Source organism: Vigna umbellata, chromosome 8 (genome assembly GCF_029865625.1).
Source record: "Vigna umbellata cultivar VRB3 chromosome 8, Vumbellata_1.0, whole genome shotgun sequence".
Classification (NCBI taxonomy): domain Eukaryota; kingdom Viridiplantae; phylum Streptophyta; class Magnoliopsida; order Fabales; family Fabaceae; genus Vigna; species Vigna umbellata.
In genome coordinates, this window is record NC_142172.1 from 43925185 (window position 1) to 43942692 (window position 17508).

General features: G+C 34.6%; 2 protein-coding genes across 3 annotated transcripts; one reads left to right on the top strand and one right to left on the bottom strand.

The window, feature by feature from the left end:
* Positions 1–2081: 2081 nt before the first annotated feature.
* LOI1 (Pentatricopeptide repeat (PPR) superfamily protein) lies at positions 2082–5727 on the top strand. Its single transcript, XM_047295043.2, has 2 exons — positions 2082–3869; positions 4165–5727. Exons 1-2 carry the CDS (start codon positions 2278–2280, stop codon positions 4628–4630), a joined length of 2058 nt encoding a protein of 685 aa, XP_047150999.1. The 5' UTR covers positions 2082–2277; the 3' UTR covers positions 4631–5727.
* A 4244-nt stretch (positions 5728–9971) lies between these two features.
* LOC124822922 (FRIGIDA-like protein 4a) lies at positions 9972–12882 on the bottom strand. Of its 2 annotated transcripts, XM_047295028.2 has the most exons (4): positions 11874–12882; positions 11607–11782; positions 10982–11008; positions 9972–10871 (listed from the first exon to the last, which is right to left on the bottom strand). In XM_047295028.2, the coding sequence occupies exons 1-4, from the start codon at positions 12766–12768 to the stop codon at positions 10365–10367; spliced, it is 1605 nt and encodes a 534-aa protein (XP_047150984.1). In that variant the 5' UTR covers positions 12769–12882; the 3' UTR covers positions 9972–10364. The 2 variants fall into 2 exon arrangements, with proteins under 2 accessions (XP_047150984.1, XP_047150988.1); XM_047295032.2 differs by lacking the exon at positions 10982–11008 and having other exon boundaries at positions 11874–12881.
* Positions 12883–17508: the final 4626 nt, after the last annotated feature.

The following is a 17508-nucleotide window of genomic DNA, read 5'->3' on the forward strand; positions in this document are numbered from 1 at the left end:
GATGCGATGTTTACTAATAAAGATCAGCATGGAATCATAGTCCATGAAGACCATCCTATAGTATTTTTAGTTATAATAATGGAAAGAAATGTGAACTTAGACAAAAGAAACTTGACAAACATGATGTTTTAAAACACCTTTAGGACTCCAAAATTCCAAAAAATAGTTACAACTTTTTTATGGGATTCTCGTGAGTCTCTAATTTGAAACTTTTTAGAAAGTGTTTGTACACTAAATAAAATTTTATTAAATATTTATATTCAAAGTATTTCACACTTTCATGTGAAAAAATCTTCATTTATTTATCTGTCAAATGTGTATTAAAACATTACATAACCTCAGTTTATATCATAATATATTAAAATCATACCACTTAAACACTGCTTCAATTAAAATAAAAAGATGAAATTGTAATGAAATGAATTGTTAAGCTCGCATGACTTCCATGGTATTTTTTCTTTTAATTTGTCATTTTGTATAACTTTGAAGAAAAATTGGCATCATTAAAGAGTTTGTTCCCCTCTTTTTCGTGTATGGTTTTCATGACCGTGGAATAAAATATTCTTATTTTTATTTTTTTCTTCTCATGATAAAAAAAGTCAAATGAAAAAAAAAGCCTCTTTATTTAATTATCAAATAAATTATTTACAGAAAAATAATAGGAGTATGATATGACAATATTTTGATAAGTGTGAAAAAGAGTTGTTTTTATACTTATAAATGAGCTCAATCTTGTAATTATTCATGTTGTTATACCTCATTGAAATAGTGTATTATTTAGACTCTGTCAGCCAATTTTCGCAAAGCGAAAACCAAAATTCGCACTGCCAGAAGAAGGAAATTCGTATAGCGCACCAGTACGTGTGCCTTAAGCGAATAACATCAGTTAAAGTACAGCAGTTAAGAAAATTCGCATAGCGCACCAGTACATGTGCGCTGAGCGAATTAATGAAATTAAGTGGCTTTAAAAGACGTGACAGAAAGACAGAAACATCCCGCTGACAGAAGTTCAGGACAAAAGAAAGAAACAAAAACATCTCAGGAACTTCCGGAGACTACTCCAAGGCATCAAGACACCATTGTTGCAAGGGATTGCTTCAAATGTGTACGTTTTAGATGACTAGGAGTAGTTAAATTTCTCTTTCGTTGGGATTGGATGTAATGAACTCACTGTGATTTAATTTTCCTGTTCAATATATCGTTGTTCGTTCATATGCTCTTTCTTGAATTTATTATCATTGTATGAAAATATAATGTTATTTGAATGTCTTTGATTACTGGAAAGTAACTTTGAAGATGTAGATAGAGCACTTAAGTGATTGGGATCTAGGATAGACTCAATAACTTAATCGTTCTTAACATCGGACTTAATGCAAATTGTATGTTAAATTGACTAAGAGATTATCATTTTAATATTAATTTAGAACTAGTTGTTAAGGGATTAGGACTAATATGTCTTGATGTGAATGTTTGAATGAAGTAATGAAATATTGAACAAAGTTTTATATTCATAAGATTCATGAAACCCAATTCCAACGGAGTTTCTTTTAAATATAAATTCCTTGCACACAAAGTGTTTGATAAAATACCAAAAATAGTTTCTTGTGTTGTTTTGTGCATTTTGACATCTAATTGAGTTATAAAAGGAAGAATTGTCATGAGTTGCACAAGTCCATTGGGAGACGATATTTTTACTTATTCACTGTATTACTTGTAACGATTTGGTATACTTGCAAAAAAGTTAACATTTTTTTTAATAAATTTTTTGATAATAGAGTGATCCCCGGACGGCGTCGACGATCGGTACCCGTGAAACATCAAAGTCGAACAGCTGCAACAATGATTTCTGAACATAATTAAGGTAAAACACTGATTAAAGATGATTGAGCTTGAATTCAACTGTGATTAAGATTTTGTTAATCCAAACTCACAACCAAAACTATAAATACAGATCAAACTTAAGAGCTACAGATATTCATTAATTATGTATTCATTATGGCACTTAACTTATCGACCTCCTATCGGTGTACATTAGATTAAACAAAGCTTAACTCGACGAAGCGTGGTTGGAAAAAATTTTGTAGAGCTTAGGCGACTTAGCCTATACCCAAAAATAGTCCATATGTCATTAATTTATTTTACTGGTCTTCTTCAATCTTAAAAAAAGTTGTAAAAAAAAGAAACTTAGATAGAAAAACTTTTTCCAATCTGAAATGGCATGCAAGAAAACGAAAGCTGGCTGAAAAGAATGTACTCTGTTTTCCGATCACCATATCCATGAACGCGCCCTCTCCAAACCTGCTTGGTTCTTTGCTGGAGTCAGCTGTTTCAACCCGCTCTTCCCTGCTTGGCCGTTCCGTCCACGCGCTCATCCTCAGAACCCATGACACCCCTCTCTCCTCCTTCCTCTGCAACCACCTCGTCAACTTGTACTCCAAACTCGACCGTATCAACTCAGCTGAAATCCTTCTGTCACTCACCAATCCCCGCACCGTCGTCACCTGGACGTCTCTCATCTCCGGCTGCGTTCACAACCGTCGTTTCACCTCCGCGCTCCTCCACTTCAGTAACATGCGCCGCGAGTGTGTTCTCCCTAACGACTTTACGTTTCCCTGCGTCTTCAAAGCTTCGGCTTCGTTGCGCATGCCCTTTACTGGAAAACAGCTTCACGCCCTCGCTCTAAAAGGTGGAAATATATTGGACGTGTTTGTGGGGTGCAGCGCCTTTGACATGTACAGCAAAACCGGCCTTCGAGTCGAGGCTCGTAACATGTTCGACGAAATGCCGCACAGAAACTTGGCCACGTGGAATGCGTATATTTCCAATGCAGTTCAGGATGGCCGGTGTTTGGATGCAGTTTCCGCGTTTAAAAGGTTTCTTTGTGTGGGTGGAGAGCCCAATGCGATAACGTTTTGTGTGTTTCTCAATGCGTGTGCTGACATGGCGAGTTTAGAGCTCGGGATTCAGTTACACGGATTTATAGTTCGGAGCCGGTACCGGGAGGATGTCTCTGTTTCCAATGGGCTTATTGATTTCTACGGAAAATGTGGGGACGTGGTGTCATCTGAAATGGTTTTTAATAGAATTGGCAGTGGCAGGAGGAATGTTGTTTCCTGGTGCTCTATGCTTGCTGCTCTTGTGCAAAACCACGAGGAAGAGAGAGCGTGTATGGTCTTCCTGAAGGCAAGGAAGGAGGTTGAGCCAACAGATTTCATGATATCGAGTGTACTCAGTGCGTGTGCGGAGCTTGGAGGGCTTGAACTGGGCAGGTCAGTTCATGCTCTTGCTGTTAAAGCATGTGTCGAGGAGAATATATTTGTTGGGAGTGCACTTGTTGATATGTATGGAAAATGCGGAAGTATAGAAAACGCAGAGCAAGTATTCAAAGAAATGCCCGAGAGGAACCTAGTCACTTGGAATGCAATGATAGGTGGATATGCACATTTGGGCGATGTTGACATGGCATTGACTTTATTTGAGGAGATGACACTGGGCAGCTTTGGTATAGCACCAAGTTATGTTACACTAGTTTCTGTATTGTCAGCATGTAGTAGGGCAGGGGCAGTGGAGAGAGGTTTGCATATATTTGAATCCATGAGAGGGAGATATGGAATTAAACCAGGCGCTGAGCATTATGCATGTATTGTGGACCTTCTTGGGAGGTCTGGTTTGGTAGATCGTGCATATGAATTTATTAAAAGAATGCCAATTCTTCCCACTATATCTGTATGGGGAGCTCTACTCGGGTCTTGTAAGATGCATGGGAAAACAGAGCTGGGGAAAATTGCAGCTGAAAAATTATTCCAGCTAGATCCTGATGACTCTGGCAACCATGTAGTGTTTTCCAACATGCTTGCATCTGCTGGCAGGTAAAAATTTACAATTTCGATAACTAAGTTTCCTTCTTGGATAGAATGGATAAGTTAGCTGAGTTGTTCGTTCTATTTGGTAGAATAAGCTGTCCCATCCAAATTAGTCTCAAAAGAATTTACCTTCTTTTTTATTTTTCTGCTTCTAGTAGGATAAGGTTTGTATTATTGTAGTGGTGGTTTTCATTTTTCTGTAGTTGCTTTAGCATGTTTAGCCAGAACTTAAACTGTCTCTTCCTTCTGAATTAATATTTTTTATGGTTCTTTTGCTAATGCTTGTAATTGCTAAATGCAGATGGGAAGAAGCCACTATTGTCAGGAAGGAAATGAGAGATATTGGAATTAAAAAAAATGTTGGTTATAGTTGGGTTGCTGTAAAGAATAGAGTCCATGTTTTCCAAGCAAAGAATAGTTCTCATGAAAAGAACTCTGAAATTCAGGCAATGCTAGCTAAGCTCAGAGAGGAGATGACGAAAGCTGGGTATGTTCCTGATACCAAACTATCACTTTTTGATTTAGAAGAAGAAGAAAAGGCTTCAGAATTATGGTACCACAGTGAGAAGATTGCTCTAGCATTTGGCCTCATAGCTCTCCCTCATGGAGTGCCCATACGTATTACAAAAAATCTTAGGATTTGTGGAGATTGTCATAATGCCATTAAGTTCATCTCAAAAATTGTTGGAAGAGATATTATCGTGAGAGATAATAATCGTTTTCATCACTTTAAGGATGGTTGGTGTTCTTGTAAAGATTATTGGTAATAGTTCCATAGTCCCATTATTTTATCTGTTTCATATGCGTCAAAGAATATTTTTGAAACAACACATCAGGTTCTCTTTACCCATGTTGATGGTGAATGCAGATCAATTGTTACTTTCACGGTGTATCTGCCATTTTCTAATAAACTGTGCAGGGGTATTGTACCATTCTCTTAGTGTGTCCATTCTGCACAGGTGCTTGTTCAGGGTGTTTATATGGTAGAGTTTGACAAGGGATTCTGCAGAGTGATCTATGTATGGGACAGGTTGATTTGATTTTGGTTGTGTTGTGCTATAGTTGATATATCTTCTGCCTTGGATGGGGGCATTACATATTTTTTGGTGGTTGAGGTGGGAAACAGACAATTTTATCCGATTGTTACCAACGTTGCTATAAATTTAGTGATTCAGTTTATAACTTGGTGTGGTTCAGGGCACACCTTAATTTAGGGGTAGCAGTGTGGCTATGAGTGGATTGTAGGGTGTTCAACATCTGATGATATATCAAAACAAGGTGTTCCCATACAAGCATGGGAAATGCATAGGAAGTGTTGTATGGGGTAACATTGCAGCAGCTGCTCCAGAGCCTAAAAAGGACATTTGAATAATGGAAGAAGATGGAAGAAGCTGCTTCAGGGCACACTAATAGCCCCAAAGGTCTTTAAGGTGTGTTCCACACTTCTGGAAAACCTAAAAGACCCTCTTTTTCACAATGAAACAAGGAAAATAAGTCAGACGTGTCATATTAGCAAAAGTTGTGACGCCCAAAGCCTCATGTTATACACCGTGCGTGCACTCAGACGGAAGAAACTAGCTCTCTGTCCCACTGGCACTCAGCTTAGATAACCACTAGGAGGTGGCACCCGGCTTGAGGTAAGTGGCGGCCAGCCTTGGGGACAAATTTCCTCTCTACCTTCATGGTGCTAAGCTTGATTCAAGTACCGCCTAACATAGGTAATCTTTTGGAAATCCTAAATTTTACCTTTCTATCTCTACTTTCACGAATTTCAATCTTGCTTCACTTGATCCAAGTGCTTCCTGTTCAATTTTATTATGAATTTTCATTTTATATAATATATTATTTAACTTGTTAAATTTTATTAATCATTTTATACCATCACAACAATCTTATATATAATATTTCTTTTAATTACATAAAAACATATAATTTTATTAACTAAATAGTTTTTATCAATATGTTCTTTTATATATTCTCTTACTATCTTCAAACTGATTCTTCATTTATTTTAATTAAGTTTACTTGCTTCCTTTCTATATGATTTGGTTTGTGTTTTTCAGTCAAAAGTATTTTCTGAGTTAAAGTTGCTTGTACTTTTATCTTCTTCATATTCTTTTAAGAAAATAAAATTTCTTACTTCCTTGGTAATATCAAAACTATGATGTGACAAATTTATGGGACAAGAAATTTATATAAAAAATACAGATTGATATTTTAGTTGTATGGGATACGACAATGTGATACAACAAACATGGTTGTAGCGTTTAATATATTTTACAAGAAACTTTTTTCTATATAAACAAAAAATTATTATAATTAACTATATGATAATCTGTACTAACCGGTCCATTTTGGCAAGTTTTCTATGATTGTTTGTATAATGCCGGCAAAAATTTATCAAAACGAGTTCACTCATAAAATATTGATAGATTATCTTTTTTAATAATAATAATCTAGTTTCTATTATATAATTACTACACTAAATATAATAATAATAATAATAATAATGTAGTTTCTATTATATATGAGATTGATGTTAATTTATTCTAACAATATTTGATAAAAAAAATTAATTATTTATGGTTTAAACTTTGACACTTTAGTTAGTTAACACTGTTATTATTAAGTTATATTATAAGTTATAGTTACTTAAAAATTAATTAATTAAACCGATTAGAGATCAATCAATCTCATCTTATCTTTGATTGATTATACGTGGAGTAAGAAACTGAAATGTTTACTCCTTAAAATAGCAATATCACATAAATTATATACAGTTATAATTTAAGTTTATTAGTTAACATAAAAGTAATAAATACGATGATGAAGAAAATAAATATTTTATAACAATAACAATTGTCAACTTTTTTTGAAGATGACTTATATTAATGTAACTTATTTATATATTTTTTGTAATGATATTAATTTTTACTCAATTAAACAAACTCAACTTTTAATAATTAAATTTAAGTTCTTTTAATTATTATTGGTAGTAATACTTAAGAAATAAGTATATATACTTTTTTTAAACTCAAGCTTATTTCTATTGAATTTTATCATATATGAAAAGGGATATTCAAATTTTGGACAATATAAAATCTGAAGTAAAGCAAATTATACATAGAAATATGCAATTTTGATTTAATTCCCATAATTGGGCTTTTCAATCATGCTTGAGGTTCAAGGTATGCTTCATCAAAACTGGATCGGTTACACGCAGGCAGAACAAAAGAAATTATCATAAAAAAAAATGAATAACGAACGTCATTTAATGTTAAATTAAATTGAATATTTTTCAAATATAAGAGTATATGTTTTTAATCTGACAATTTTGCTGATAAAATAAAAATCTGCCAATTTAGTCAGTTTTAAAAAGGAAAATGACACTTGAACAACCATTTTTGACAACATTTAGACACGCGCACACGTGTCAAAATCTGAGTGGTCCAGTTGAAAAAATTAAATGAAAATGGACCACTCAGATTTTGACACGTGTGCGCGTGTCTAAATGTTGTCAAAAATGGTTGTTCAAGTATCATTTTCCTTTTAAAAATTCTTCATTTTAAGTTAAGAAATACTAGATGTATGTCTGTTTTTAAAGTTTAAAGATAAAAAGATATAAAAATCTTGCCACCTTTATCTATTTATAAATATTAAAAAACAAATTTTTTAATCAATATAAGAAATGATAGATTGAATTTTTTTCAAAGGAAAAAATTCACTTAACTATCCGCTTTAATAATATAATAATATATATTAAAACTTTAAAGTTAAAAAATAATATATATAATTAAAGTATTATTATTATTATTTTGAATTTTAATTTCTTTCTGAATGTGAAAAATATTAGGATTACAGAATTTGAAATTTGAAATAATAGAAGTTGAGCGTGAGAAGGGTAGCTCCACAAAGACAATTAGGGTTTTCACGTGAAAAAATAGTTGATGTCCCCCATTAAGGTGCTACTACACTCAGAAGATGCTTCATTTATATCGGTCATTCATGTCTCCAGATTACCCAATTATCAATCACATCAACTACAAAACGTGGCCCTGGATTTTATTTCTGGGTTTTCCTTGCTTAATCTCTACCTTCGCACTAACGTCACCATCAAATGTTATGCTGAAAAACAATCTCAATTTTCAAGCTATTATTCCTTCGTTCAGGTTTTCTTCTTTCCTTGGAGTGTAAATTACGTGTTCAACTGAGCCAAAATTGCTACTTCCACAACAACCTTAGATGCTAGCTTGGCCAAACTTGGAATATTTAGAAATGGAATGACAGCAATAATGTAAGCATGAACGGAGACCTTTGATGGTTCATGATATATAAGGACCGTTGGACAAGTAAAAAGTAGGAGGAACCTTGCCAAGTCTGCGTCTTACTCACAAAAGAACTGTCACTGATTTTGTACAGCAGATTGCTATTTCGCTTTTACTTCAGACTTAATCAACGTCTATGCAAGTCACATTTGGACTTGTTTTTATCTATTTTCTTGTCTTCTCATTTCCCTATAAGAATATTTCATTATTCCAATTCTGGATTATCCCCGGAACTGTGATCAAATTTATAGATATATTTGCCACGATTTATCGTATAATCTGTTCTAAAATCAAAAAGCCATTTCACTCTCACCATACAAGGGGCACTAACTTGTGACCCGAAGACCATGTCATCCATGATGCAACCACATTCCTTACTAACCCTGCTTGTTTTCACACTTTCGCCAAGCTCAAGCATCATGATCCACAAAACACAACATCATATCATATCCATTTGAAGGATTTTGACATCACAGAAACAATGGTACATGAAATATGAGGGTTCAGACTACAAACATAATCGGAAGTTACTGTAACAGGGAATCGTCGGGAAGGACCGAGTAGAAACTGGATGTCCTCGTGGAAATGTCGAATGTGAAATCAAAGTAATCCAAAGCAAAGTATGAGTAATAAGAAAAGTGGAGTAGCAAGTTGTAACTCGACTGTGTAAGCTAGCTTAACATGTGAGAAAAGATTCCCTGCCTCCATGTGGTCTTCTTTGCAACCACCTATCTTCTGTGTTTCTTCCTACTTTTCTTGGGTTGTTGAGTAGTGTCAATACTTTTTTCCTAGGATTCATAATTGCAATCTCTTTCCTTCATATTTTATTTCAATAACAGAAATAATATTCTACATACTAAATACATACCACAAACTAAATTTAGTCGGCAATTTCTCCTACTACCTTCTAAACCTGGTTTACTCGCGTTCTTTTCTCTGCATCCTTAATTTTGGCATTTTATAATAAAATATATGAAAAATATTTTTCAAAAACATAAGAAGCCATCGATACTTTCTACATTAGTAAAGAGAGGATTAATTTAGAATTATTCTTTAGAAGAATGCCACAAAAGGAATAATAAGATACCATGGTTGAATGAGGTACTAACAAAAATACCATAGTTGGGCTAATAGGGCAAAAAACTACCCATCAAAGATTCCCTGCCTCCGTAGTGGTCATTGCAATAACTGTATGTTCCGAGTGCTTTCTTCCTTCTTTTTATGGATACTCATCAAAGATTCCCTGCCTCCTTAGTGGTCTTTACTACCTACTCACGTTCTGAATGTTCTCTTCCTTTATATGGGTTGTTGCGCTCGGTTTAATTAGGTAAGTAGCGTGAATGAGAATACTGTTCCTATTATTTAGGAATACATAATTGCCATCTGTTCCCTTCATTTCTTATCCCCAACTGATATACTGTTACTGTCCCACCAAACCAAATACACATCCCTGATTTAGCTGGCAGGATTCTCCAACTTTCCTTCTCCACCTAGGTTACTCACATTCTTTTTTCTCATCATCTTAGGTTTTGGGGAAATAAAAAGGTAATTGTTAGTCTTCCTACAATATTCTCTAGTTGATCTTCCTAACATTTTATAGAAAAATATATTACATAAAAAAACATGTTTAACATCTTAAACACACTAACACTTCATGCATTTATTAAATAAAGGGTTAAATACTAAAGATTTAGAACTATTCTTTGGAAGAATGCAGTACTAACAAACACCATAGTCCAGTAGTGCGAAATCAGAACCCATCATCAATGTAAAAACATTCATCTCAGACAAAATTATTTCCTTTATAGTCTTTATACCATAGTCAACAGCTGCCAAGAAACAGATTACCTTTTTTCTTTTTGTTTTCTTTCGGTTCGATCCCAAGATAAGCATATAATGTAAACACAGTAAGTCTTTCTACAACTAAACCGAACAGTGGTTGTTGAGTTTCTGATGTTTCTTGGCCGTCCTAGTTACTTTCCACAATCACCTAGTACTATGGGATCAACATTAGAAATACAGCTTCTCCCCACGCAGAGCAGGAAGTGGGACAGTAGTTATAATTAACACACAGAACTGCTACCGTTAAACGGTTAGTGATTACAAACAACATTGCGAAAGTAAATTGGATCAAGGTCGTCATATCAGTGGTTACCATCTTCGAGGGTTGTCATTTCTATCGGTAGTAAGCCTGCTGATAAGTGGGTGCCAAGACATTTCCATAGCCACCATATGCAGGATAATTCATGGGAGCCGCTGGGTAAGACCCTGCAATAGCTGGTGCAGGCTCAGGCGAATAAGCAGCATAAGGATTTGCCGGGGGACTTCTGCTGCCATACATGTGGGGTGGGGAAGGGTATGGTGGAAGAGCAGCTGGGTATTGCCCGTGTGATGGAGACCTAACAAATGTAGGAGCAGCAGGGAAAGATGATACATACGCATTAGTCAAACGCCCAGCTTTGGCTGGTGGCATTGGACCTCCATTGCTGTTGCTTGCTCGAGTTCTCTTATTGGCAGGAACAGCAGCCGGTTTCCTTTTCTCGGTCTTCACTGTCTTCACCTTCTCCAACTGTTCAAGTCGCTTCTTCAGATTTTCTGGAGGGAAATCAGCCTCAAGTTTGTATTCTTCAATGCATTTAATCACAGCCCTGAGTGCAGACTGCTCTTTCCTTGCAGCTAGGTACTGCCAAATTTCATTCAACAAGGAAAAAAAACGAAAAGATCGTTATTATATTAAACCCACCACTTCTAATAACTCAAGAAAACAACACTACACAAATAGAGCGCTTTTACCATTTCCGGCCCTTTATTTTCTTCCAACTAACCAAAGAAGCAAAACAAATAGATGAGAAGAATAAGAAATCGGATCAGTGTCTAACCAAGTACTAACACTAAGACCTGAAAGATATCACCACTCTCTTCCCCTATCTAAAACTGAATCCTAGGCATATTCTTTCTAATAAGCTGCATCCTCTGTCTATACAAAATAAACCAAAAATAGAAACGTGCATCAACTACCAACTACACATTTACAGATAAACTAGTCAAGCATAAAAGAAAAGACAGTTCAGCCTCTGCACGTTGACCTAGTAAGGGCTGGTTTGGATAAACTACTCCATAAGCTTTTCTAAATGAACGAAATAATATGAATTAAACTACTTCCTTACGAGCTACAGCTAACTTCTGTTTTATGAATTAAACTACTTCCTTATGAATTAATTAAACTTAATTCTCATAAAAGTTCTCACATTTAATTTATCCACTTCTCCAGATGTTGAGCTTAGAAAATAACTAAACTTCTTTTTACTCTGTTATTTTCATCTGATACAAATGTTTCTGGAAAAGTTTTACTCGTTCAAGAACTAAAGCAAACCAAAACACAAAAGCAAAGACATTGAAATCAAAATGGGAAAAATACCGCTGCTCGGCCTGCATTATTAGGATCTTCCAAAATAGAAGCCGCAACTTTCTTAGCATCCTTGAGAAAAGACTTCAACAAGGGAACAGGAGGGAACTTTTCCACAAGACCCACCTCATATGTAAAATGAACTGCATCAAGCTGCTGCCCTTTGCTGATCAACTCTTCAATCATATCTAAAACCAATCCACGCAAACACAACACTTTCAGCAAGCAAATAACAAATCGACAAAATCAATTTGCGGAGAACCGTAATTGTAACTATACCAGGCATTTGCTGAGTAAGACCAAGCGAAAGCGCGAGCTTCGGCATCTGTTTCCTCCAAGCGGAAGCAATAACAAGCTTCCGGTACAAATCCAAGTCCTCGTTCTTGACAATCCCGAAGGTAACCACGTGCTGCAAGAAGGTGTGGACGTCGGGTGTCTTCACGTTTTCCGCGCCGCCACGCTCCTCCAGGCTGGCCTTCCAAGTCTCCGCTATCTCCGTGGCCTGCTCCTTCACAGTGGGGGTGACCAACAGCCTCGATTTTCCGATGACCGGGTCGACAACGACCGGAATCAGAGACTCGAGTACAAGGACGCAGGCCCAGCCCAGGTCGTGGCCGGGCTTCTCCCCTCTCTTGTCGACTGGAAAGACCTCGGAGATGGCCTCGAGGACGAATTTGGCCGGATCGACGCATTCGGCGAGGGCGACGGGGACCTCGGCGCGTAAGCCATCGAGCTCCTTCTTCTTGGCGCTGAGGAAGGCCCAGAAGCCAAAGGCATCCATGCGGAGGCAGAAGGACTTGAGTTTGAGGACGAGGCCGGTGGCGTCGTCAACCTCGCCGCCGTCCTCGTCCGCGTGGACGTCAAGGAAAGAGGTTATGGCGGCGGTGCGGCGCGTGTCGAGCGTGCGGAGGGCGATCTGGAGAGTGGCGTCGAGGGATGTTTCGCGGCGGTCAAGGAGGCGGAGGGAGTCAGAGGTGGCGGTGTCGAGCGTGCGCATCTTGCGTTTCAGAGCTTCGGATTTGTGCTTGAGGTCCTCCTCGAGAGAGGAAAAGTGGTCGGAGAGCTCCTTCCAGAGGAGGGTGCAGCTGGTCATGAGAGAGGTTTGGCGCTGGAACTCGTCGAAGCTCGGCTGAGTCAACTCGCTCAACTCGCCAGGATCGGGGATGGACCCCATGGTCGCGAACTCTAGAGAGAACACACGAAAACCCTACCTCGCTCGTTCACTCACTCACTCACTGCGTTCAATCAATCAGAGAAGAAAGAAAGAATGAAAGAAGGAACGAACCAAAGAGTAAAGGTGGTGCTGGTAAAATGAAACGAAGAGTGAGGGAAAGAGCCTGTGCTGACGTGGATGGGTAAGGTGGAGACACGTGTTGTAGTTGTCTGAAAAAGGTGGTTGAGGGGCGATGCTACAATGCGCTGGGTGTGCGAACAGGGCAAACCAACTAGGCCAGCTTGATATTAGTTTCTATAAATTATTTATTTTCACTTTTCAAAATACGATAAATCAAACACACAGGTTGCTATATATAATACCTGTTTTCTGTATATCTGCTTTTAGATAATGTTTCAAAACTCAAATATACTCTTTTTATACAAGTTTATGCACTGTATTTTAATTAGAGATTATTATGTAAAATAAATTTCTTCACTATTAATACAACATTTTCACATCAATAATATTAATATTAAAGTCAAATAAACAAAAATGTTTAAAACAATGTTTTCATTCATATTTCATAATTTGATTTATATTTTTTATTCTTTCTATAAGTTATAACTTTTCGTACCTTTACTTTAAATTTAGTTGTATTTAAAGTAGATTTTGATCATATATATTGTGTAATTGATAAATATTGCTGTTTCATGCATAGTCATTTTAAAAAAAATATTCGCCTGTTTTATTTTGAAATCCACGCAGTAAAAATGATTAATCTGTGATGAAAACAAAATTATAATTAAAATAATTTCATAACTCCATACAAGTCCATTATTTTGATAATCATAAAATAATAGACAACAAAGTTAATAATTGTAGTATATTTATTGATTATAAATATCACTACCAAGCCAACTTGACTTGTAATCACATATTCAACTATATGCCCGATTTAAGACCGTACATATTCAATTAATCTATTTTTGATTCTATCATTTTATTTTTATTTAACTTAGTAACTTTTTTCGTTATCTTTAATTCTATAATAACTATCAGAATATTACATCAAACTGTATAATAAAAATAAAAATAAGATATAACTGTAGTTATAATAATAATTAAAAATTAGAAAGTTACTTTGAATTGTTTGACTTAGATAATCACTCCTTCCAGCAAAAAGAAATTTTATATATATTGCGCGCAGGAAATAAATTAAATTAAAGAAAAGAAAAAGATTTAGATTGATTGAAAATTTATACATTTGAATTGATATGACATTATATTCCTCGTACACGTATATACAAAGAAGGTTTTCAGTTGATTCAGATTTGCTCATGTGATTATTCCAAAGTTATGAAATGATATCTGAATTCAAAACTAAACTGGTTTTATTAGTTTGACAATTGAAGGACCAAGGTCTAATGCAAAACTAATTAAGTTAATTTAATTTGTTTATAAGGAAATAATCCAATGTGTATATATGCATGAAAAAAGAAGGATGGACATGATTACGAATTTGATTTAGACGGTATTACTATTTTTTTATTAATATAATGTGGGAACAATATAATTTGTCATTTGATTGTGAAAATATTTGATGTCTATCATAAATATAAATTAAACTTTAAATTAATTAAAAAATTATACATAAATATATATTAAAAGTTATCTTAAATTTCTCTATCATGCCTTATTTTTTATAGAAGGATTTATTCTTACTTTATTCTTGTTTTAATATCAATGTAAGCAATATACAATTTTAAATGAAAAAAGAAAGAAAAAAAAATAACAAGGTAATGTTGAGAGGCATGAATTATATGTTAATAGTAGTAAATATTTTAGTTGGTTTTTTACATGGAAATAGACGTGGTGAAAATATAAATAAAAAAAGATGGAATAGAATAATTTGTATAAGATGTGATGAATAAAGTTGTTAGTTGTGTGGAGAGAATGATATTAGTGGTGGTGAAATGAGTTTGGAGAAAAAAATATAATAAAAAAAATGATGGTGTAAATACGATGAGAATGATGGGGTGTGTGGTAGGAAAGAGTATATATAAATTATAATAGGCGCGTAGGGGAGGAAAGAGAGAATGTATATGAATGGTAGAGATAAGGTAAGGAACTTTCCCAGAAATCGAAGATGGATCTGATGAGAGAGAGTGAGACAGAGAGGAGTGGAGCTCCACATGGGAAGAGTCAGATAAAGTAGTAAAAGCGAATGAGATAGTAATCTAAACTAATTCAAACCAAAGGGTTAAAAACAGACAAACACAATAAACAACAGTACCTCCTGTCACACAAAGACACATGCATCCCTACAAATTTCTCTCTCCACACACCGCTTCCTTCCATCTCTCTCAATAATTTTTATATTTTCCTTCTATAACATTTTTTTTTCTTTTCATTTTTCTTCAACTCTTGTCAACCACTGTCCCAAAGGCATTAGTTCAAAGAACAAAAATAAACATCTCATACAAAATTATCTGGATATTTCGATAGGGTACGTTAACAACACCTTTTATATATATAAAAAAAAGATCACATTATATATTGTTTTAAAGCATCTTGTTTTCTTAGATAAAAAAAATTCAGAAAGAGAACTTTAGCCGTCTATATAAAAATATCCTCGACATGCAATTTAGTATTTTTTTTTTCTCCTTAAAACTATCTCCAATTTACGTACGGATCCATAATTTGTGAAATAAATAAATTAAACATTTTTTTATTTGAAGGTTAATTATGCATATACATAAATGTTAAGAGCAATTGTCTATTAATACTAACTTTGAAACGTGTATATATATATATAACGTGGATTAATCATTCACGAAAATATAAACAGTAGTACTACAGGATCATTCCGTATATAATACAGTTTAATGCAAAAAACTTAATGCGAGTATCATTTTAATTTTGTTAAATAAAATTAATTTCATTAGTGAACCTGCCAATTGAAAACACATAAATTTGTTTTCAATAAGCACGAGAATAAAAAATAAAAGCATACATGATTTTTCAGGCACTTCTAGGCCTAATTAGGTTTCCATGCTGATGAATGAAAACAAAAAATAAAATTATTACTAAAAGAAACTAAAATCATTAGTGTGTCAATCAAAGTTATCTATACAAATTAAGGCATAGATTGAGTTTTAATTGTAACGGGCAACTAACCAATGTACAAATGAAGTTACATTCGGTAAATGGGCACACCCGGATAATCAAAACACCAACTGCAAATGGTACAAATTTCCTCTACCACACACATAAGAAAAATATTAGACAATATATCATTTACATTTTAAAATATAATTAGATAATAATTAAAGGACAAACAAATTATACACTGACAATCTAATACTTTTCACTGTCTTCTTATCCTAATTAAAATAGATGATAAATTTATTAACTTTTATAATCATCATCTTAAAATTCATATCAATAACTTTTTAAATCAACAATGTATAAGCATTAAACTCATTTACATGCATAGATCAAAGAAAATGCTAACCAATGTCCTAACGTATTGGTTAAAGAATTTTGAGAAAAAAAAACATTTTATTGAACTACAGAGAAACACATTTTCCTATAATTACGTATTGTGCTCGCATGATTCTCAATAGAAACATTCTTCTATAAATTTTCAACCAATGCAGTTAGAACAGTGGTTAGTTATGGAAACACATTAAACACTTGTGTCCATTACCCACATATACTTCCCCTTATCTAAGCACTATTAACAAGATAGAAATTGAGCACAAGAAATTATCCAATCCACACACACACGTGTATCTGAATCTTTATTAACATCGCAAGAATTAGTAATCAATAATGCCTTCAACCCTAATTATAACTACTAATGTCTCTAAGAAAAGGGTCCTCTGATGCTTAGTTGTATTCTGGGTGAAGATGTATTTATTATTTTTTTACAATTAAAGTTTAATTACATAACTATAATATACTATAAATTAAATCTACGTTGAATACATTATACTCACCAGAAACGATATCGCTTGAAAGTAACAATCCTTGGTATCCTACGAACAAAAGAAAAACTACATCTCCCAGCAAATCTTTGTAGCCAGACCAGAGTATACCATCTTCAGTTATTTATAGACACTACTTCCGCTGATGTACAGACAGCGAGATCTGGCTTTACCTCCAACTCCAACATAATCCACCTATTTCTATTATAAATAATTTCCCAATACCACTTGTGGTGCAGGGTAACATACAAAATACATGCATCGGTGCCTTAAACTTTAGTAAGCTGGAATACAATCACATTGCTGCGAATTCAAAATCCACCAACTCCACCAATACCTTTTTCATTGAAACTTAAGGCCATATCATCAATAAGCCCTCCTTCTACATCCTTTGACCAAAAATTCAAAGAAATGTTGAAAGAAAAAAATAGAGAAAACGAACACCAACAACTAGGAATTTGCAGTGGATAGAGGGTTTCCTCTATCAATTAAACTGAACTGCAAATAATCAATTAAAAGGGCTACTGATAAGGGATTTACAGAGTTCGCAGGAAATCATGAGTACACATTTCCATGCCCCACCATTGTAATTAAAAAATGTAAACTGTAAACAAACAGTTCCCAGCCAACATGGGGAAAAGTTAGGATAAGACTAAGACTTTAGAAACCAGTCATTGACTTTAAGTGAGATAGTGCGTTCCAGGTTGTCAGATGGTGTAAAGGCATGCAAATCTTCTTAATGTGCCTAAATAGTAACTATGGCAGAAAA